The following is a 24,814-nucleotide window of genomic DNA, read 5'->3' as shown; positions in this document are numbered from 1 at the left end:
CTGCTGCTCCCCTCAGCAGTGTACTTCGTCAATCTGCCTGTTCTGCTCCCCACTCTGTCTCTGGTGAATCCTCTCACCCTCGGCATCTCTGGCCTGTACCCCAGTTCTGTATGCACAAATAAATAAATCTTTTTTTTAAAAAAAATTCACTCCTTCCAACAACATGAAGTAAAAAATGTTGAAATGCCACCCCTTCTGAGCATCCATAAACAGCTGTGCTTGCAGCTCTACCTTAGACAGATAATATTCACAGGTATGTTTATGGGAAGGAGGCCTGAATCCTCCCAGTGTGTTGTTTTCAGCTTCTCCCTATTACAGGATTTCTATTCTTTTTCAAGGAAGAGGTACATTGTAGTAAGCAGTGTTTTATGACCTATAATAAAAACCCTTGTAAAGACAATTTTTGACCAAATGAAGCTAAGTGTTCTTTTCAGTCCTTGTTTGCTCCTTTCCCCCTCTCTATATTGGAATGCACACAACTCAATTTTAAAGGATAGCATAAGGAAATAATATCACAATTTCACATTCTTATTTATTAAGCTGGGTAAGAAACCAAAGTTAATTCTTTAAGAAAGTTCATTAGCAGTGTTTTTCCCCTACCTGACTATATACATTAAGCAAAAATGGATGTTGCAGTCTTAAATTATGAAGTTAACTATCCTGGGAAAGCCCCTGTAGCCCAGTTTGAAAGAATCTCAACAGTGGGAAGACACAGAGAAACAGTCTAGATACAGGTACAAAGCAAACTAAAACTTGCCTTAGAGAGTTAGGCTATTTACAAAAAAAGACATGTAATATATCCATTGAGTAATAACAGCTGATTTCCAAAGACCCTTCTAGACCTAAACTGCTACAAATATTTAGACTTTTAAAATTAAGAACTGACAACATAACACTTGATTTAATTAAAATCTTTTTTTTTTTAAAAAAGATTTATTTATTTATGCATACAAAAACTGGACTGCAGGCCAGAAGTAGGGGTGGAAGTGAGAGGATTCACCAGAGACAGAGTGGGGAGCAGAACAGGCACATCAACTGAAACATTGCTGAGGGGAGCAGCGGGTAGTCAGAAGTCTGCCATGCCCTGTGGGTCACTGGCGGGGCATTGAACTCATAATACAGTGGCTACGAAGAGATTCATAGTGCTGCACTTCAACCCATTGCGCCCAAAATGTTAGGTGTTTTAAAGATTATATCCACAACAGTTATGTTTGTTGATCTTAATAATGACTGTTCAGGAAGATAGGATGCCATTCATGTAAAAACTCAGTGGCTCTGAGCACAGACTGTTGCCAGGTGCCATAGGTAAAGGTGGGTACCTCTTCTTGACTTAGTGGTACTAGTTCCAAACCCATTATACATGCTGGGAGATTCACACATTGTTGTCCCCATTTACAGATGAGGAAATTAAGGTTTAGGTGCTCACAGAGGTTAAATAACACACCCAGAGTCACCCAGCGTGTCACCTGGAAATGTAACAGAGCCCCCAAAATATGCCTGTTAAGTTTTCATGTAAAAACAAACATTCACATAATGCATTTTTCTCTTGAATTATCTCTCCTTTGGCTTCTCCTCTCTGGTAGTTAGTGCAGCCTCTTATGATCTTATATCCATAATAGCATAATCACTCTTTACACCACCTACCATCTAGTATGCATGATAAATTGTCAATAGTAACATGCCATTCTTATACAAAACTTGTCTAGTTTCCCACTGACTGCCACATTTAAAATGCTGCAACTTCCCCACACCAATCAGCACCTTTGCTGCCCCGAAGGTCCCCTTCAGTGGTGTGCTCTCTTCGGGGGCTATTACTGGTCTCCAAATACCTAAACAATTGCCCCTCTTCTCAGCCTCTGCTTGAGTGGTCTTCCAGAAAGATGCTGCCTCATGCCAAACCTAATAGGGGCCTGCCTCCAACACAGGCTTGGCTACTGCTTCCTCCCATGTTTATTCAGTATCTGTGACATCTATGCCAGTTGTGGTCCTGGCCACAAATGATCTGAAATATGTGTGTGAAAATTTTTATCTTCGTTCCCTGTAAAATAGTAGCTCCTTAGGACTCTGCCATAAGGTATTTGTGTGTACATTGCCTAGCATAATGCTCTACAGATGGTTAAGTGCTTCATATTTCTTCTAAATAAATGTTGGCAATTTATTCTGTGCATGAAAGTACTTAAATTTATAATGTCCTCTTAATAAGCAGTTACATAATAAATGCATTAAATATTATAGAAGAGCACATTAAATCTCTCCCTTTTTGAGGTTGTTTCCATTTTTTAAAGATCTGTTTATTTATGCACACAGAACTGGGGTACAGGCCAGAGATGCAAGGGCAGTGAGAGGATTCACCAGAGTCAAAGTGGGGAGCAGAACAGGCAGATTGACAAAGTACACTACTGAGCTGAACAGCAGGCAGACAGGAGAGGTCTGCTGTGCCATATGGATCACCTCTGGGGCTGGGATCGAACTCGCACCACAGTGGCAGTGGCCAGCTTTGTAGCAGTGCTTTAACCCGTTACACAACCAGAGAGGGCCAAGGTTGTTTCCTTTCTTATGGATGTGAAAACCAAACTCCACCAGAAATTCAAATCTGAAGCATTTAGCTCTAAATCCAACACTCCTAAGTCATACTGCCTCAAAAATAGATGTTTACATCTCTTGTCAGATGGCTTGCTTAAGTTATATATTTTTTCAGAGAAACTTATTTTGTGCCTCATGGCAGGAATAAGTTTTATTAGTGAGGTGGTTCAGTATAACTCCTGTGCACAGACTCAAGAGCAAAAGTCATTGTACTTCTTCTTAATGTGTGAAATCAATAGATTTCTCCATCTAAGGTTCCTTATTGAATTCTGTTGAAATGCATCAAGCCTAGTTGAACAGCATTTGACAGTCTTTTAAAAATCAGAAGTATGACATAAGGTAATCATAAGGCAGTCCTAGAATGTGGTCAGAGCAGGATTTATTCTCATTTTTAAAAAAGATTTATTTATTTATGCATATAGAACTGGGGTACAGGCCAGAGGGGCAGGGGTGGTGAGAGGATTCACCAAAGACAATGGGGAGCAGAACAGGCAAATTGATGAAGTACACTGCTAAGGGGAGCAATGTGCGAGACAGGAGAGGTCTGCCGTGCCATGTGGTCACCCCCGGAGCGGGGATCCAACTTACACTCAAGCAGCTGCTGCTGGCTTGCAGTGCTATACTTTAACCCACTAGGCCACCAGAGAGGGCCTTATTCTGATTTTTAATAAATAAAAAACTGGAATTGAAAGAGACTTGTCTAGTCAATTGGCTGATGGCTAAAATAAAATGAAACTTAGTCGGGCTCTCCCTGGCTGGTGGCACAACAGGTTTAAGTACAACACTATGAAGTGATTCACAGGCACTGTAGCACAAGTTTGATTCCCGTCCAGGGAAGTGACCCATGTGGCATGGCAGACCTCACCTAGCCCAACTGTTGCTCCTCTCAGCAATGTATTTCAACTGATCTGCCTGTTCTGTTCACCACTCTGTCTTTGGTGAATCCTCTCACCCCCCCGCCCAGCACCTCTGGCCTGTAGCCCATTTCTTATATGCATAAATAAATCTTTAAAAAATGAAAACATGAAACCTAGTCAGTAGGCCTGGATTAAGAGATTTAGCCAATGGTCCCATTCTAGAATCATCCACATGATGACTCAGGCAAAGTGATTTGTTCTATTAAATGCTTCTCTGAGGGGTGAGAAAGATTAATGACTTGCTTTACAGTAATACCCCTAGCTATAGAACAACATTCTGAAGCCCAGATCTCTGGATGGGTAAGCTGCTAAAAGAATTCTGAATAGAGGTGGTAAAAAGAAAGGAAGCATACTTAGCTGCTTCAGTGTTTATTATAAGCCCTGGGAATATTATATTCTGATAAGATCAGGCTTGCATGTTAAAAGGATTAGGCTAGCCAAAGAGGAAAGGATGGGTTTGGAGAATGAGATCAGTGGGGATACAAAAGGAAGAGTAAATAGAAAGAAGGATGAGACCCAAACCTACTATAGTGGGTGTTTGAGAAGTGTAGAAGTTGTATGGGGAATAAAATGACAAAATTTTACTGAGGGGTCCAGAAGAAGACTTGAATAAAGAACCCCACTTCCTGTTCTGAAAAAGAAAGACCTGGTATTCTAAGAGTATGAGATCTCCTCAAATTAATCTACTTTTTTTTTTCAGATACTAAAGGGATTTCTTTAGGGTATGGGACCTCAAAAAGTGACCTTAAAGTCAGTCTAGAATAATAAATGTAAGAATGTGTTATAAAGAGTAGAAAGGAAACTTGCCTAAACATAAAAGATCTTTCTGTTTTGAAGTAAATAGAAAGGAGGGATCTGATGTGAAATGCCATGGCAAGGTTAAATTAGGAGCAGAGAAACCTGTTGGTTGGGGCCAGCAGCTGAGTTATTGGTGAGGTTGCAAGTGCTGCAGCATCCCTCTCCTGTGGTGATGTGGTGAAGAGTGAGGAAATAGGCCCTGTCTGTAAAGACCACTGGCTAAGAAAAGAAAGGAGTTTGCTTGGGTTGTTTGTTGTTAGTCAAGGGGTAATAGAGAAAGTCCCAATCTAGGAAGGAAAGGAAACAGTGGAGTGTGGTGAGGTACTTGAAAGCTAGAGGGGGTAAGAACTCGATCAGCGGAGGTAAGAAATTTTCCCAAATGAGAATAAAAAAGGGAGATTTCCAGCTTATAAGCTCAAAGGAAGTTAATAGTGTTCCCTCGATGATCTGGCTGCTAATGTGTTAAGAAAAGGAAGGGAGATGATAAGGTCTGAGGATAGCAGTAAAAATTTAATCTGGCCTCCACAAACTGCAAGAGGGCTTACTAGAGACTTACAGGATTAGCTGGTGATCCTAAAGTAGTCAGGGTTAGATACTTCATATTACTGACAAAAATGCATGTGACCATTTTTACCTCCATAAACAGCTCTCTGTAACATAGGTTAACTACCAAGAAAGGGCAGTTGGACTAATCGAGGATAGTCCTTTGCATAGAGAGGACAATAGAGGATGACCATAAAACAAGAGAGGTTGGTGCAGACCCTGTGTGGTATGGATGGAACAAGGGCAGCAAAGATAGTGACCTGTACAGATTCATTTTAGTTAAGTTAGATTTGTTCAAATAACTTTCAACTACAAGTTAAAGAATACTTCATGAACTTTTCCAACTTTGCCAGGTGAGGAGGAAGCACAGCAGAGTTTTCTTATAAAGGAGAAAAATACTTCCCAGAGTTCTACTTCGGGAACTTGCCCATACATCATTCTGGCCATGACTAGGTCTCTTGTCCGTTACTGGATTGGTTCCTAACAAATGGGAATGAGATTACCTCGACTGCCTTAGACCAGCCCTTCATGGCTGACAACCAAAAGTGTCTATTACAGGAGGCAAATGATAAGTTCTACTCTGTGGAAAGCCAACTTCTTTAAACATTACCTCATTTGGAGAGGAGGGAAATAACAGAGTGAGGTTAAATTCTCAAAAGAAGGAATTGAGAGAAGAATTGGGAAAGATGAAAAGGTATTTTGTCCAAATGCAGCCATCAAAACAAAAATTTTAATTTAAAACATTTTATTATAAAGAATAATAAAAAGAGAAATACAATATACTGTTAAATGGTTTTAAAAGGATCACAAGACAGTGTTCATAGAACAACCACCATTGGGGTCATTAGCTAGTAACCTAGGCACTTGCGCTTCAAATTTTGTTACTGATTTTTATATCTTCCTCTGAAGTAGTTATAATTAGCGTTGTATATTTGTAGTTTCAGTTCTGGATGGTTTTCCACAGTGGGTTAATAATAGCTCTCATATGAAGTAATGATTTCTTCTTTCAGGCTGTCCATTTAGTCATTATATTGTTCCTCAAACAGTAACTTTTCCAGAGTTGGTGAAAATCGGTCGCTATTTTATTTTTATTTCTAGTCAGTTGAGACTGATTTGTACTTACTCAGCATGGGCTTCACTCCCAGAAATGAATAATAGATATTTTCTCTACTTTATTAATAAAGTTTATTTGCAAAGCCTCTTATTATGCTTTTATCCACTAGCCTGAAGCAGTAAAAATAAATTGTAAATTTATAATTGTAAATAAATAATTGCTTTTACTTGCAATTCAGACCTTCCCCAAGGTCTGATGTGTCACCTGCTCAGTCATGCCCTCCCCCTTCATGGCCAGGGACGAGGTGTTCGGCAATATGGCACAGCTTGACAGCTCTTCTTTGGAACAAAGTGCAGAAAGGATGACTTTTTAGCCCATGTCCAGCTTCTCTTGCTTATTGCTGACTTTGAATTCACCAATTACAGTTTTCTAGGTGACCTCAATTTTGAGTTTCTAAAGAACTCTAACACTCCTCTTGCTTCATTAGAATTTGTTTTGCCTTTTGTTAGGTAGAGTTCCTGAGGACCAAAGTAAGAAGTAGGAGGGACTTGTTTATTAAGCAATCTTTGCAAGCCATTGTTTTTGTGAGTTGATCAGTGAAATTGTGAAGGAATTTTGGAAGAAAGGGTGTGTATCAAGCAGTAAGTTTGATGTGGGGTTAGATTCTGCCTGAATGCAGAAGTGGAAAGAATGAGTGAAATCACCAGTGAGTGAATAAGTCCGCTTGACTGATGTCTAGAATCTAAGTGTGCTTCTTAAGCTCATTTATTTAATTGATTATATAGCAAAATTGTAGAACAGTTTATGGGACAAACTGGTACTAGATTCAGGGTATATAGATTAGGGCCACAAAGATATCTGTGCAGCTATGTTCACAGCAAAATGTAGAAGGCCCCATCAACAGATGACTAGATTCGCGAAATGTAATATAGCCATACAGTCAGGTATTATTGCTTTTTGTTCAACCTTTTAAAAGAAGGGAATTTAGATAAAATCTATATGGATGAGCCCCCAGGACACTATACTAAGTGAAATAAACCATTCAGAGGGACAAATAGAGTATGAGTCCACACCTATCTATAAAGATATACTACAGTATACAGACTCATAGAAACAGAAAGTAAGTAAGTGGTGGTTGCCAGTGTCTCAAGAGAGGGTGATATGAAGAATTGTTCAATAGATGTAGAACTTCAGTTTTGCAAGATGAAACGCTCTGGAGATTGGTTGCAAAATAGTATGAATGTACTTAATACTAAAATGTATACTTAAAAATGGTTTAAGAAGGCAGATTTAGTTAGGTATATTTTACCTCAATTAAAAAGATGTTTAAATATATTAGTAATGGAGGGGTGGAATATTCCTGTTCTAGCGATCATTATCATCAGCAGTTTCCTGCCTTCTTCATGACTTTATCATTATTCCTTTTTGTACAGGCAAGTACTGTTGTTCCTACAATCATAATCCCTTAGTCAGCATGGTACCATTTAGTGTAAGAAATCTTTGTTATATGTGATCTATTTGAGACTTCTAACACCTTTCCTAAGAAACAAATTGGACAGGTTCCCTTGTTAGGAGTCAACAAACACTTTGAAGATATTTCCTGTCAAAATTTGGATAACAAATTTGAAGACTGTAGTTTATACATTATAAGGAGAAACAAAAAGATCTTTATTATTGATAAGTCACAGTCCTTATTTTTATTTTTATTTTATTTTTATTTTTAAGATTTATTTATTTGTGCATACAGAACTGGGGTACAGGCCAGAGGCTTAGGAGCGGCGAGAGGCTTCACCAGAGACAGAGCGGGGAGCAGGACAGGCAGACTGACGAAGTGCACTGTTGAGGGGAGCAGCGGGCGGGTCAGCAGAGGTCTGCCATGCCATGTGGTCACCTCCGGGGCAGACGGGAATCGAACTCATGCGGAAGTGGCTTTAGCTTCTTAGTGCTGTGCTTTAACCTGCTGCGCTACCAGGGAGCGCCTTATTTTTAATTTTTAAACAGAATAAATGTACATGTTTTTGTTGCTGAAACTGAGAATATGAGTCTATTGCTTAGGCTAGGTAGAGCAATCCAAAACTCTAAAAATGTCTGTTGAAAGCTGTTATTTTTGTATTGTATTGTATCTGTAAATCAATCATTTTTACTATATTTCAGAACTAATCATACAACCTTGATATGGGAGGGAGAAAACTGAATAACCAGTAAAGAATTTTCCCATTAGAAAAGTTTGAAGAAGGTTTTTCGTTTGCTTGTTTTGCTTCTAAATAAGAGGATTAGGGCTCCAGAACACCCTAAATGAAACAGTTGCAAGGCTTTAAAGATTTTAATAGTCAGACTGACATCCAGAGTCTTTTCAGGGATGCTGCCAAGGACAAAGCCCTACCTAAAGTCACTTTACAATGGTGTCCTGTTGAAACCTGCTTCCATATTACATGTTTCAGAAAGATGTAGTGTGCCTGTGACTGTTTATTATAAGTGTGACTAGGCGTTCAAACTCCTTATACTAGAATTGTGCACTATGGCATAAAAAGGGAAACTTTTAAACCTGTGTTTAACTTACAGAGACTTAATTGGCAGTATCTATAATTTCATTACATTGCATCACTAAGATTACTATGAAATACTTGAGTGTGTTATAAAACAGATTAATTTAGATTAAAATCTCGAGCCAATTTAAATGTATGTCTCATGATATAAATTGAGATAGAACAGATAATAAGCTTAAGTAGAAAATCCTTTGAAATGGCTGTGATCAAAGCACTTCTTGTGATTCTGAATGAAATATGTTTTTCTTGCCTTGTTACTGTTGTAATTTATTCATTCATATCATTCTATGGAGTTAAATCCTGTTCTTATTTGCGACCAGAGTTCCTGACATAGCTGAATGTATGTCCCCTTTAAGACTAGGTGCTCAAGGTTAGTGAGTGCCCAAATCATACTTATCAGAGGTCCATAATGCTCATCAACCTCCCTCATAATTGAATTACTGAAAGTAATGAAATTTTTGGTATGATTTTTAAAAAATTATAATTTGGGAACGATAGTGCAGCATATGTCAATCAGCAAGTCAGTCATTTTGGTTGGATAGTAAAATGGATGAAAAGGAATAATAAAAAAATAAATGAGAGGACCCTTCCTGGTGGTGCAGTGGATTAAAGCATAGCACTATGAAGCTATCCACAGCTACTGCAGCATGAGATTGATCCCTAACCAGGGAGGTGACCCACATGCATGAGATTGATCCCCAACCAGGGAGGTGACCCACATGGCGCAGCAGAGTCTCCTGACCAACCCACTGCTCCCTTCAAAAGTATATTTCAGTCAATCCATGTGTTCTGCTCTCCGCTATCTCTGAATCTTCTCACCCCCTGCATCTCTGGCCCAGTTCTTGTATGCATAAATAAATCTTTAAATAAATAAATAAATGAGAGAGACCATGAGAAGATCACATGGCTGGTCCCTTGATAGTTAACCATTTGATAATTCATATATAACCCACACGGCACAACAGGACCTCCCCTGTCTCACCCATTGATCCCCTCAGCGGTGTATTTCAGTCAGCCCTCCTGTTCTGCTCCCACTGTACTTTAGGTGAATCCTCTCAAACCGCATCTCTGGCCTGCACCACAGTTCTTGTATGCCTAAATAAATAAATCTTAAAAGAAAAGAAAAATGTAGATGTCACTAAGGTTTTTGATAAAAATATAAAAATAAATCATTTATATGGAGCTCACATATTCAAAACTAACTGTAGCTAGATATAGGCTTTAAAAAAAAGCCACTTTGCCAACCAAAAATGTTTTTTAAGTAGCCTAATAAAACCTAACAAATGGTAACTCTTATCTAGAATCACCGTTTACCTACAGACATCATCAACCTGGATTCAGTATTGGGCAGTTATGTGGACTGAAGTGCTTGGATATGTTAGCAAGTCATTTTCATCTGCTATGTCCTAAAGGAAAACTAGACTTTTAGTCCAAGTTCCAAAAAAAACATAACTAAAATTAAATAGTAATGACTATATCCCAGGGAGGAAAACCATGCAGCCATTAAAAATCACTTCATTAATAAAGTTACATTGTCGATTTTGTTCAAAGTGGTAAGATGTTCATAATGAATTGTTAAATGTTCTTAAAATTTTACAGAATAACGTGTACAGAATAATAGCAATTTTTATTCATAAATACAACAATATGTGTAATTTTTAAAGGACAGATGAGAATGTCTCACAAAAATTATCTTAACAGTGAAATTTTCTCTGTTCTCTAAGTGGTGGGATTTTGAGTGATTTGTGTTCTTGCTCTGGATTTTCTTTTAATTTTGTTTCTGCAGTAAGCATATACCAATTTGGTAATGAAGAAAAATACAGAATGCGCTCTATAAATAATTGCATGAATAAAGGCCACATACTTTTCTACTGTGTAGTTCATGTTTTTTATAAATTTAGATAGGCCTTATTAAATAACTAGTTAAATTAAAATTTTTTTTATTCTAATTGGCTGTTTAAATTATTTGAGCACTGAAACATGAACCAAACAGTTTTATTCTTTGTACTGTTTTAAATGGTTGGTGCTTAGTGTTTAAGAAGCTAAAGATGACAAGCCAGCATGACATTACTTTAGGTTAGTCATGCTGTTTAAAATCCAGTGCTTACAAGTTGTGTGCATATGTTTCCAATAAAGCCTTATTTGCCACAGCAGAAGACTACTTCGGTTAACATTTTGTGTTTCATTTTCACACTCCTGTTTATTCATCGAAAGTTCCTGGCCTGCCACGGGTTTCTTACGTTTTTAAGGACCATTCCTTTATAGAACAATATGCTTCAGAGTTTTCATCTTTGGAAACTGAGGTGGTAATGCCTGCTAGTTTAGAATATCTGTTTAGGTGGATCTCATATTCTACACCTCTGTCATTGCCCCTCCCAGCCCGCCTCCCTGCTTTGTTCACTGACCTGGTAGTACTGACCACATTTTCAAATAATTATGACTGTCTCCCCCATACTCGGGACACTTCAGTGAATGATAGCTGTCGAATGCTTGCTGTGTGCAGAAACTGCATTCCCCCTTTGCATACACCACTTCACTAAAAGAAGTGCTACTTCTTCATCTTACAGATGCAAAACTAAGGTTTTGGTTTTAAACAACGTGAAGACAGAATCAAAGAAAGAACCAGTGACGACAAATGTAAACCTCCCCTGCCCCTGCTGTTCTCTAAGGGAGGACTTCGTGGTCCTCCCTGGTCCAAGCAGCTCTAATGGTGACCCCGTAGCACTGCCGGCTCAGGTTGCCTAATAGCTTTTCTGACCCTTACACAACAAACCAGGTAGTTCTGCCCTTCCTGAGACACCATCCTCAGAGTATTTTGAGTTAGGTTGGTGTTATTAACCCCAAATTTCAAAAGATCATAATCATGGTTAATGTCTTAAATGTCTACTTTCAGATACTGTTTCTGAGTTTTAAATCTTGTATTTCAATTTTACCAGTTCTAAAATTAGAAAGACATGTAATATTTGGCTTGTTTCCTGAATGTCCTCTTTGCTCCATGCTGGTTAATAATAACAATAGCAACAATGGCTACCATTTATTAAATGTTTCTTATTGTACTAAGGGCTTCCCAGTGATCCAATGAAATAGATTGTATTACTTTCCCATTTTACAGAGTAGGAGCCTGAGGCTCCGTGAAGATATATGGCTTACCAAGGGTGTGATGGGGTTTGAATCTGGCTTGTTCAGACACTGACCTGAGTCAAAAATCTGTCTCTAGTTAGAGGTATTACTTTGGGCTAATTATATACACCTATTGTATAGCAGTTTCTTGAGTTGTAAGTTTGATAATGGTATCACCTACTCAGTGTTTTGCTGTGGATTAATTTGTAATGAAAATACTTTGAACAGTTCTTGATATATGGTGACTGCTTGCTCAGAATTAAGTGCTACAAAAATAATAATAGTTGATGTTATTGGCAGTTACTATATTTTAATTTTTGAAATAATACTAAGCCATACAGTCATATATAAAGTAAAAAATAAACCCCCTCGCACCACCTCCAACTGCTCCTCAGCATTAACCACAGACACCAGTTTGACATACATATATATCCTTCTAGAATATTTCCTGTGCTATCAGAAATTATTTCTAAATTGTCCTTTCACTAATAAAATTGAAGACAACAGTGAAATTCTTTTGTAGTGGTTTTGAGAATAGGAAAGTGCTGAGGTAGGAAGGGAAAAGATTCATTCGTTCAGCAAATACTTATCAGATGCTTTCTGTCTGCTCTCTTCAAAATACTGAGGATTCAGCATGTTGAATTTTTATTTTGACCATTCATAGATATCCTTCTTTGATTTTATTTAGGATATGATGTTTCAGCTTCTCCGAGGTCTGGACTTTCTTCATTCTCATCGAGTAGTACATCGTGATCTAAAACCACAGAATATTCTGGTGACCAGCAGTGGACAAATAAAACTGGCTGACTTTGGCCTTGCCCGAATCTACAGTTTTCAGATGGCTCTTACCTCAGTGGTGAGTGAGAGACAGCTGTTCTTTCTTTAAACTTATGCTTCTCTTTCATGCAACTGACTACCTCCCTTGAAGGTCCCTAGTGTTATTACTGCTCGTGATCAGTTGGTGGATAGAATGTCTTTGTAATTTTTTTTTTTTTGTATAGCAGGGGTAGGAGGAGGAAAACATTTGGCTTAGAACTACAGACACATCCGGCTAGCTTCTGTGGACAGGACCCATTGCAGAAATAGCCTGTTGCATCTTAGCCACTAGAAAGGAATCAGTTGCAAGTTTCCAAATGCTCTTTGCCATGACTGTTTTAAGAGCTGCATAAATAATGTGTGAGGAAACACAGCTTAAGGTCAGGGAAGAGAGAACACCAGGATTATTGACCTGTCTGCAACATCCTGCTTTGAGAAACAGCCAGGATGCCTGCACAGGTGTGAGAAAGTAGTCCTCTGAATATGTGGTGCTGACTGTGAAGAAGAAATTAAATTTACAGTGAACTTGGATGACCCGTGAACAAGTAGCACCACCTGCCAGGTGAATCTTCATCCAAGCCAAAATAGACAGAGTAAACCCAAGAGCACTGTTTTGGCAAAGAATGACAGTTATGATATCCTGTTCTTTGTCTCACTCAAACAAAAAACCATAATAACCATTGACTTCAGTTAGTTTCTAGGTCTGCTTATAATCATTGTTTCTAAGATGGATTTTTATGAAGTTTTGCACCTAAAATATAAAGAGAGGCATTTGGAAGTAGGCATTAATACCCTTCTCTCATAGAGAGGTTCGTGCATAGATGCTAAAAGTCAAGGAACTTCTTGTTGCTGTGTTACTTATTTGAAGCAGAAGTTTGATGTGGAAAATGCTGTTGGTTCAATGCAGCCTCTAGAAATCGCCTTCAGTGCTTTGTAATAAGCCTTAAAAGAAATCCTTTTGGATCAATACATCATCTTTCATATATTGTCCATCTTTAGCCTCAGAGTTGTTCTCAGGCAGAGAGAACAAATGGGGGAGGAGGTGTTAAGAAATGTATGGCAGCATCTTTGGTTATCATAATGATTTGGGGGCTTGGAGTGGCTGAAGGGAGACTGATACTGTGCACACAAAGAATTGTTATTCCACTACTACCTTAGCTGATAACTAGAAAATTCCCTGAGATACCACACCTTAGCAAAAATCCAATTTGTAGAAGTGTTCTGCTTCCCTTCCTCACTTCCACTTTGGAAATATGGACTCTACAACCTGTACATGTAAGATCACTTACTTTCCTCCCTTTGTTTACTTTACTAAAGGCCTCAGAATTTTTAGGAAAGGTTTCTTTGTATATGTCACCATTGTTGAAAGATGGATTCTACTCGTTTTCTCCTTATTCAGCAGTATACCACCTCTTTTGAGAAAACGGTACAAATGTTCAAAGGACATGCCTCAGCTTTGGGCTGAGTTGGGAGAAGTCTTATATTCTTATATACTCAGATAAGAAAGAGTTGAGTCTCTGTGTTTCCCTGGGGAGGTGGGGGAGGGTAAGGATAGTTTGAGGCTTCCCTTGGAAGTTGCTGCACATACTATTTTGGAGCTCCCCAGAGAAGCTTGAATAGCTTTGTGATTCCAACATTATCAGGGTTGTAAAAATAGGCGGAACTGGTCTCCTTGGGTATGTTAATTGAAGGAAGGATGAACTGAAACTGTGACTTTTTATTTTGATTCCCCAAGTGGACACTAAAAAACATAAATAAAAACAGGAAATCCACTTGGTTTTGATTTTTTTTTTTTTTTGGCTTACTAAATTTGAGGAATGATAGCCCAGCTTATGCATAACATCAATTAACATTCCAGTCTTGCTGAAAGTTGATATGTTCAGACAGGAAAATGTGGACAAATTATTTCATAGAGAAAAGGGGAGAGGCAATCATAAATGCCTGGTCTTTGATATTTAATTTGTATTTCATAGTCAGTCTTTCTTTTGGTGACAAAGAATTTAAAAATTAGCCAATTGAAAAGACTAGAAAAAAAATCACATTTGATTTGAAAGAGTAATAGTTGGAATTTGATGTTAGTAATAGAGGATATGATTCCTACAGGGTATTGTATTAAATTTTTTATTTAAAGGAAAAATTTCATTTCATATAATGAATGAGTTGCATACACATGGTAACATATAAACCCTTGGCGTTATTTTTGGAGTAAAATGATATTTATTTTTAGTATTTCTTGAAGAGGGAAAGAATATACTCCACTTCCTGGAAATACACATTTTTTAATGGATTATATCATACAGGAACTGGGAATCAAGTTCATTTGTGGAATGTTAAAAGAATTACCAGCTCCCTGGTTCAAATCTAACATCTTATAGCCAGGTAAAATACTAATATATAAAAGTAATAAATGTTAATACCTATCTTCTAAAAGTCTGACTCAAATGGCCTCTTCTGGTACATCCAACAGAAATGAGTCCCTCTTCCCTCCTCAGTTTTTCTAGATGCTTTCTGTTTTGTATAGTAATTCAGGACTTTATCAGGCTTCAAGCTCCTTGAAGGAGTTGACTTTGGGGCTAGAAATTAATGTAGAGCAACCTTTGTAAATCTGGACTACAGTTGTCATTGTAAGTGTACAGCTTAGAGCCAGATGACTTAGCTTCTCTTCATCTGATAATGGAGGGTTCACTGCCTGACTGTGCCCTCTCTATGACACCAAGGTTTCTTTGGCGAATATTGGTTCTTGCTGCTCGATACATGTACTATACACAGTATTGAGTTGTTTACACTTAACTTATTTAGAAGTTATAGAACTACATTATGAATGGTTACCGTGGGGCCTTGGCCTGGGTCTAATGTCTCAACGAAGCTTGTACTGGCTGTTTTCCAGCCATGCCTCCCTTCATGGGTTATGCTATCCAGATGCCAAGGAGACATGTCGTCTAGAGTCTGAGACCCCTGCCACCCTCCCTTGTACCACACTCGGGAACATTGAAACTCTGGAACTACATGGTCTCTCTGGAGTCTTTCACCTAATGGCAGACTGTGCCAGTGTGTGTTCACTCAAGCTTAAGGGGCAGCAATTTGCAGGTGAATTTATGGGCAGTGCGAACATGTAGACTAGAATGTCCATTCCTTTGGGTGTGAAGTCATTTGTGGTGTGAAAAAGATCTGGGAGTGTGAAGAGAAGTGGGGCCTGTTGTACGTAGCATCTGATGTGGGTTACTTTGATCAGTAGAGTTTCTCTGAAACTATGAAAATCAACTTCCGTGACCTGTTTGAAACGCTCCATTGTGGAACCAAAGAGAGCATGTTACAGGGAGGTTCTTTCCATTGCAGATAAGTGATGTGTAAGAGTCATGACTCACGCAGTTATATAATGTCTGTGGCAGAAATGTTTCAAGTATATATGTTTACTCAACAGAATGACAAGACTAAAATTATATTTAGTTGTTTTAAAAACGACATTTCTAAGTACTCCCCATGTCAAATGCAGTGTATGGTATGGCTCATTTTTTGTCTGTCAAAGTAAGAGTGAAATGGAGATCGACTGCTCAGCGGCAGTTTTGGATGATTGTGCACACAGGAATGACAGGAAGAGTCTCAGAACTAGCCTGGGACACCACCGGAGCCTGCTGATGACTCTGATAATCATGAAGTACTATGAAAGGAGCTCAGGGAGGGAAAAAACTAAAGATTTTTGCTTCTCATGCAAAAATCTTTATCATTACTTACACTGAACTATACCGCATGCAGGGCAACGCTGTTGCCAATGCATTTGGCATTGGAGAGCTTGTTATTAACCATCTCATTTTGAGCAAGGAAAACTGAGACACAGACAGGTAATTTGTGACCGGGTTCAATGTCAATGCACCAAATGATTGTAAAAGACCTGGAGAATCCTAATTGTTTATTCTGGCTCTCACTGTCCACCACCATGTCCTTCCCCCTGCTGGTCTACCATGGACTCCAAGACCTCAGGGGTTATGAAACTATGTCCTGTGCAGTTCAGGTTCTACACAGGCTATCAAGAGGTTCCATGGGTGTCCAACAGTCCTTTGTTTCATTTAAATATATTTTTATCTTGCTTAAATTTTAATTCAAACACAACTTGCTTGTGCCACATTTTAACACAGTAGGTAACACACACACATAAACATGTACCTTCTGGTTAACTTAGTTTTTAGGCAGACCTCAGTATAAGACTTCTGTGCAGTTCTACACACTTGAACGTCTTCTAAGTGTATCATGACTTAGGAAAAATGAAGTGTTCCCTTGACTGATGCCTCCTATGTCCACCCCCTTAAAATCACCCAGCCACAGAGTCCTGGGCATGGTGCTGTGCTCATGGTATGTGAGGCCACTTTGAGGACCATCCAGAGCAAACCCAGCAGTTAGAGCCAGTCACTCCCCAACAGGCACCCTGAAGCTGCCGTGGCTAGAAAAGGTAGCTCCTTTCGGCGCCTCAGAAACTTCACACCCCAGGATAAAGTCCAGAATTAGCCTGCCTTAAACTGATTTCTGCTCTACAAAAAGCAGTATGACAGTGACTGTCCTGTATATTTGGAGGACCTTTATGCAATCATTAGACAAAAGGTAGCGTTAGCATTTTTCTTCCAAATGTCTGTGCCTAACGTGTATTGTGGGGGAAAATTTCACTCTGTACCATAATGGAGGAGTGAGAATGTTTTCCTATCTTTCAGTGACTTAATAAAATTCTCACTAAGTAAATTGCATTACCCTTCTCCAGAGTTGTTTTTTTTTTTTTTTCCTCATGTCATCTTCCCTATTTAAAGACATATACGTTCTGAAAACATTTTCCACTCTATGGGAATCACCAAAACATACAAGTAAGTAGTAAATATGGGAAGACTTTTCTTACACAACTTTACAAATTGCAAAAACCCACATGGGGATATTTTTATTTTTAATTAATTTATGTTTTTAAGATTTATTTATTTAAGCATACAGTACTGGGGTACAGGCCAGAAGTACAGGGGTGGTAAGAGGCTTCACTAGAGACATTGTGGGGAGCAGAACATGCAGATCGATGAAGTACATTGCTGAGGGGAGCAGTGGGCGAGACAGGAGAGGTCTGCTGTGCTGTGTGGGTCACCTCTGGAGCAGGGAATCGAACTCAAGCTGAAGTGGCAGCTAGCTTCGTAGTGCTGCGCTTTAACCCACTGCTTCACCAGGGAGTGCCTGGGGATATTTTTATATGGAACTTATAATATTCCTTAAGTTGATGACTTAACATCATTAATTATGAATGAATACTTTTAAATATCTAATTGCTTACATCCCTTCCTCATGCCTCTAGCAATAAACGGTTCTCCAAGTTGGTAGCATTTAGTAAGCACTCAAGAAAACTGGATTCAGAAACTTTTTGATAAGCCTAGAAGATAAAATAAATTATAAAGAAGTTTTGGCATTCAGTTACAAACTATTACTGATCACTTGACATGTACCAGGCACTGTCAACGAGCCTGAGAGATGCTGGCAAACAGAAATGGACAAGATCTTTGCTCTCATATTTAGAATAAAAAAGTAGATGTTAATCATAGTCACACAGAGAATTGTATAATTAGAAATGGAGGTAAGGGCTGTAACAGAACACATGTAACTCAGAAACTCACAAGTCTGGGTTACAGGGAAACCCTCCCTATTCTCTCGTGCCAGGATATGAGACGCTCAGGAGGCACCAGCCTTCTCTTGGTGCCGCCTGGATGTGGCCCCATGGATGCTTGCATCATGCAATCTGGGCTTATTTTCTGTTTGTATTTGGAATAACTCATTGTACAGGACCCAGTTGGCACCACCAAGTGACAAAGTGAAGCAGGACCAGACATCGGAGAACAATGTCATCTTTTACAGGGGAAAATAAATTGTTTATACTTGTTTCCTCTTCGTGCGTGTTGTATTTACTATGGAGACCTGGCAGGGTTTGTGCCTGGGCTTGGACAGCCGAGTTGCTCCCACAGAAGCCTGCAAATGCTGCCAGTGCATACTGAGTAAATCAGACCAAGAGCATTACATGAGTATAATGGAAAAAACCCAAAGCCCTGTCGCCTCAGCACCTCCACAAAAGTGCAGGACACACCTCTGAAGCCGGAAAGGCTCCTGTGTACCCTCCCTGCTCAACATCTCCTTGCCATGACACAACCAGGGCTGTTTTGTGAAAACCTCCAGTTGCCAGTACATATTTCATAGCTAACAATGGAGTGTTTGTGCCAGTTTCGTTTTCACTTTCACCAGTGAGGGAAATGGAACACAATGGGGCAGTGCACAGAGCTGGGAACAGGACACGTTTTCTTTAGGATTCCCAGGGCTGGGTACATGGAAAAAGTGAGAGCCAAAACAAACATGGAAACCCATCCAGATCCGCTGTTAAGCATTCTCAGTGCTCATAAAAACAGTTTGAGCTACCATCTGATAGGTTAACTCTGGCTCCAAGGTGAAGGCAAACATTGATGACCACTGGGAGAATTTCTCCCATGTAGAAAGATAATGTATTCCATACTGTACAGAAGACCGCTAAGGTGTGTGCGCCTGTGTATGGGTATTTGCACCACGTATACTTGTGAAGTTAGTCAAATGACTGCTTTCCTTGTTTGTAAAAGATAATCATTCATTTGACTCACCTAATTCTAGCTCCGTCATAAATGCTTACTCTTGCTAATTAATTCTGCACAAAAATGACTTAACTATCATGCAGTTGCCTTGGAGGACCATTTACTCAGAGACAAAGGGCAGTTTGTTCTTTTGCTTTCTCCATACGTTTGGTCAGCCATCAGTCCCTTCAAGGTATATTATACAGTGGATCTAAATGCTTGTTAGTTGTTGGTTTTTTGTTGTTTTTTTTTTTTTTAAATCCCACTATGTAGGCACACTATGATGCCATTCAAATCTCAGAAACTTGAGGCCAAGTTTAAGTACAAAGATTAAAATTGACAAGATCAAATGCTTTAGAGAAGTTTTGCAACCTAAAGTTTTCTCAGAGATCCAGAGTATGGGGGGGAGGGAGAAGGAACAATCTTTAGGCTTGAATATAAAACAATGTTTCTGTAACTTGGGTTTTTACATCTAATTCTATACAGGAGCATCCTGTGTTTTATTAACTACATGGAAGGGTAGTAGTATCTTCATTTTGCTTGGACATTGATAGTTTTATAGTGCAAGTTCCTACACGTTAGACATACCCATTTTTATTCAGTGTTGTCTCTCATCAAACCGAATCATACCAGGTTTTACTCAGTTCCTTCTAGTGACATGGTAGGCATTTAGTAATACATGGTGAATGCATGAAATGTGTCCTCATGATTCTTAAGTGCAAATAGGATAAATTTCAAACTAGCTGGCATGTAAAGTTTTTTCGCACCTAATCCCAACATCCCTTATGTCCTTCCAAGACACTACCCAGACACTACCCAGTACACATTAATGCATATTCCTTATCTTCTTAACACCATCAATTTTCTCACTACTCTCTGAACTTAATTAAGTTCTTTCACAATTCCCTGCTTTCACAAATGAATCAATGAATAAATTTCGAACGCTGCATTTTCCATGTTGTTGCTGGTGCCATTGCATCATCAATTATAAGCATCTAAAGATTTTTTTTATTATTTGTTTTAGACGCAACTTTCAGCTAATCTTCCCATTTGCCTGCGTCACTCTATGATAGTAAACTTGAACTCTGAGGTTGTAACATTTACACTTTGAATGTCTGCCTGGGCAACCATTCATAACCTTCAGATAATGATTGTGTTTCATCACTTCTTATTCAAGATCATAAACCTTCTTATATTTCCCCATTCTGTGCACTCATATTTTCTGCATGATATGTTTTAGTTAAAAATTAAGATTTTGGGGATTTGGAGAAGAACCAGAGTGTCACAGAAAAAAGTTTAAAAATGTCTGCATTGTTCAGTGTTTCTTGTACCTTTCATTTAGTCCTCTTGAGTCCTTAAGATGATTAGGTATGTGTTTCTCTTCACCTGTATAGATGATCAAAAGTTAAGTCCATTTCTTTGTAATGGACTTCTTTGTGGGATTTTCTTTCCTATTTTATTGTCCTTATTGCTTATCTTCCAAATTTATTTCTAAATGAAGATCCATTGGGCTTATGAGCCATTCTTATTACTCTTGCTTTTTTGTTTTCTTTGGGAACGGAAGAACATGATGAGTGATGTTGTTGTACCCAGCATCTATAAGGACATTGATGATTTTTAAACTCCTCATAAAGTTGAGTGTTAAACTTTACAGTTGGCTGTGGAAGAATAATCTACCTTCAAGTCTCAGAGAAATATCCAAAAGAAAGAAGGAGAAAGCGTAGGAGAATTTATTTTAGCGCTGCTCATGTATTTATTTTGAAGGCTGGCAGAATCTAAAAGTGGGACTATAAATGTAACAACTCAACCATAAAAACCCCAAAATGACTGGGGGAAAAAAATCTCTAGTGCTTTTGGTTTTGAGTACTAATAGAAAGTTAAAAATCTCTATTCTTCTACCTCCTTGATTTTTTTTTATTTCTAAAGTACCCCTTTCTTTCCTATTTTTAATTTTAATATGATGCTGTAAAGGTTGCAGTGCCCTGAAATGTATGGGAGTGTTTTCAGAATATTTGCTGGTGTTCAGTTGATAGAGTTCATAATGACGTTAAATACTATCTGCACCTTATGTAACCCTGGGTGATTTCAGTGAGGTGGGGACTGCACATGGTATCAGTTCTTGTGGGAAAATATGCTTCAGTGGCTTACTGGCACTGCTCTTGGAATGTGGCATTTAAAAGTACCTTTTTACAGTGGGAAAGAATTCTGTCAAGAATAAACAGTCTGACCTTGTTAAATGGGCCAAAGTCTAACTGTAACCTAGTTCCAGAAAACTAGCTTTTACTAGTTCAGAAAAAGCAGATTTCAAAAATTACAACTAAAACTTTATAGCAAATGGAAAAGTTACTACCAAGAGGATAAAGTAATTTCAAATAATGATGGTCTTTACACATATTCATGAAAATTTCTTTACTTGGCTGTAAAATTCCACTTTCGCAGAGTGGATGAAAGAGCAGGACTCCAGTTAGTGAAAAGCAGGTTTTCTTTTTCCTGGAAAGAGAAGACTGGCTTCCAGAAAGGCACTGTGGGAGGGGCTCCATAGCATGTCCCAGCAGTGGAAAACCAGCAGACACAGGGTTGGGGGGGGGAGGGTTGGGGGTGACAGGAGTAAAAATTGCCACAGACTCCCCATTGCCCACAGATTTAAAATGTTCTGTATTCTGAGTTCTGGAATGCAAGTCTGTTCCTAATCTGCCTCTCCATCCCTACTTTCCCATCCATGTTCCTCCTGCTAGAGTTTGTGCCTTCATACCACTAGGTATCAGCTTAAGCTGTTTTCTTTTCAGCCTCACAAACTCCTAGTCATTCGTCAAGGTGCAGTGCAAATGCCTCCTCTTCCTTGAAGTGAGCCTGACTGTCTAGGATCATGTTAGCGACACTTCCTCTTCTGTTCACTTTTGAATTGTAATATGGCAGTATCCCCATTTGTTTGCCCTCTGACTTCAATTTTTAAAAGAAATTAGTGTTAAAAGAAAAACAGTGTTGGAAAATACCCATCTCAGCACTTGGTACTGCTCTGTGAGTATTGGTAGCCTGTGTTCCTATGTGCAGTGAAATAGATTGAGTAGGGAAGAGTGAAGAAGGTAGAGGTCTGGGTATAATGAGTGAAGTTAGGGAGTGATGCCTTTCTCTGAAATACCAGCTTTCCTGAAAGGAGCCATTACAGCTTGTATCTACATCCATTCTGAAATTTCAGATCCAAGAATCAAACATGTCTGGTTAGTTAGTAACTTTCATTGTTCAATCCTGTGTTTATATTTAAATGCTATTTTAAATAAAAGAGGTCTTAATTGCTTTTACCCAGATTGGTGACTCGCTGGTTGGGTATAATGGGTGTGCTGGATCTTAGGGATGCAGGTTGAAGTCATAATGTTAAGTGACTCATTTATCAATGATAACTTAAATTGGGGGACTTTTAAATGAAATTATAATGCACACTAAATCTTATTCTAAAAAGCAATATAACTTTAAGAAAACTATTATATATGACTTCTTTAAAAAATCTAATGGATAGTGTGGATTAATCCAGTACTTTAAGTTAAGCTGTGGTAAGGTTTTCACTATAGCCTCTGCAATTTTAAAATATATTTTAATAAAGTGCAGTTTCAGCACTTTCCAGGATTCTATACTTAATGTAAAGAAACTTAAACGCTATTTGGTTGCTCTCATTCTTACAGGATAGGAAAAGCCCATTTAGTACATTGTGAATTTAAAAGAGTTAAAGTCCATTTGACAACAAACGGAGGCTGGGGGCGGGGTGAAAGCAAGGGTGGAGGTGATGGGGTTTCTTAAATTATCACTTGTATAGTTAAAACAAAAAATACTAAGTCCAGAAAAGATGAGATTTACATGCTTTTCTCATACCCTAATGCAAATTGGTCACTCAGCATGCCTTTTACTGGCAATTTGAGGTTAAAAGTGAAACACAATATTTAAGGTTCTGACAAGATTAACTCCCAATCCATTTGAAGTATTAAAAATTTCAAGTGTGAAGTTCTTTTAGTAATTTTGTAGCAAGTCAATATATAATCTTTGTCTTTTATTTGTACCTGTTATTCCTTAAAGTGCTCCTGGGCAAGACATGTAACTGAAATATAATTTAAATTTCATGTTGCTGCTACTATACCGGCAGTATAAATTAAATTTGTGTTTTCCCCCATTGTTGATGTATGTGCTCCTATATTTTTAATTACCAGTTTTCCCAGTATTATATTTCACAAGTATTGTTAGCCCTATCACACTTAAGAAAATTTGATATTCGTTGCATGTTACAAATATCCAGTAATTATAACATCACTTGCTTTATAACTTTGTCTTTATGATTTTCATATTGGGAGACAGTATTTTAGACAGAATTAGCACTGTTTGTAAGATTTTATCTTAACCATATCCAAAAGGGTTTACTGCAATGTTTTCTTTATTCCTTAGTAGCATTTGTATACACTAGTCAGCCTTCTCATTAAGCCACCCTGGATGAGGTCATCACAACCACTAACTGGTGAATGAACTTTCATGCCTTTTACTATATGTGCGTGTGCGTGCACTCAGACACAGCGTACGTACACACAGGTTATTTTTGTTTCTTTGGGGTGTTTTCTTTACTCTCTTCCATTTAGTTTATTTTATGCATGCTCTCATATCTGACATATAACCTATTTATTCTTTTTCTAACCCTCACTATGAGAAGATGCACATTTTCACCCTTTCCTAAAAGGTGGTTTCTCATGCTTTGACTACAGTGAATCTCTTTGGGCTTCTATCTTTTCAACCAAATACTAATTTCATTCTAGAATAAGCTTCAGGATATGGTAGTACCAGGACAAAAAACAGAGTATGCACATTTAAAAATTTGGTAACGTCAACTTGTTCTCCAAAATGGTTTCACTTCTCTTCCCTCCTCAACACAATGTGTTTGAATTCTACTTCATCTCTTTGAGTGTCTTTAGTGGTTACCTTTGCTTGCCCTGCCTGCTCTTCCTGCCCACTAAGAAAGCATCCTAAATGTTCACACTCCTCTGCTTTCTCAGACCTCACCCATGTCCCTGACTTCAGTTTTCATTGCTGTGCACCAGCACCTGTGCAGGGTCTGTGCATTCAGCCCCACTTGTCCTTCACATCTCTATGTGATATCACAGAAACCAGAGCAACAGAAACAAAACTTGACCGAAAAAGCCGTTCACTAGCTTTTCCAGCCCCCAGGAAATTCTGCTTCATTTTCATTTCTTTAATTTTATTAATAATAGGGCCCTTCTTGGTGGCATAGTAGGTAAGAACACAGCACTGCAAGCTAGCTGCAGCTGCTTCAGTGCAAGTACAATCCCTGCTGCTCCCTTCAACAGTGTACTTTGTCTATCCCCACTCTGTCTCTGGTATAGCCTCTCATCACACCTTCACTTCTGGTCTGTGTCCCAGTTCTGTATGCATAAATAAATAGATCTTTAAAAAATTTTATTAATAATAGTCACCAAGTCTTTTGCAGCAACTTGGATGGAGCTGGAAAAGATCATGCTTAGTGAGATAAGCCAGAAAGAGAAAGAAAAATACCGGATGGTTTCACTCGTAGCAGGAGTATAATGGACCAGGCAAGAAAATAACAAAAATAATGAACAACCATATACCAGAGACATTTTGTGGGGGTGGAGTGGGGAATGGGATCAAAAATGGGGGAGGGGGGGAATGCATGGGATTATGGTGGTGGCACACGGGTGATTTGGTGATAGGAAACCCGCAGGGATTACAATCGAGATGGAAAAAACAAATGTACAAAATGATGTAAAAATAAACTTTTGTAATAAAAAAAATTAAAAAAAAAATAGTCACCAAAACTGG

General features: G+C 38.5%; 1 protein-coding gene across 1 annotated transcript in view; it reads left to right on the top strand.

Moving 5' to 3' along the window:
- CDK6 (cyclin-dependent kinase 6) overlaps positions 1 to 24,814 on the top strand; it is a 198,282-nt gene that overhangs the window by 82,632 nt on the left and 90,836 nt on the right. Inside the window, exon 4 of the mRNA XM_004676682.1 lies at positions 12,250 to 12,417. Coding sequence (XP_004676739.1) covers positions 12,250 to 12,417 — 168 coding nt within the window. The remainder of the gene's footprint in view (positions 1 to 12,249; positions 12,418 to 24,814) is intronic.

The sequence above is a fragment of the Condylura cristata genome, unplaced genomic scaffold (genome assembly GCF_000260355.1).
Source record: "Condylura cristata isolate star-nosed mole 26May11 unplaced genomic scaffold, ConCri1.0 scaffold00005, whole genome shotgun sequence".
Classification (NCBI taxonomy): Eukaryota; Metazoa; Chordata; class Mammalia; order Eulipotyphla; family Talpidae; genus Condylura; species Condylura cristata.
The sequence above is the reverse complement of the archived record's forward strand: the minus strand, read 5'-3'. Positions and strand labels throughout refer to the sequence as shown.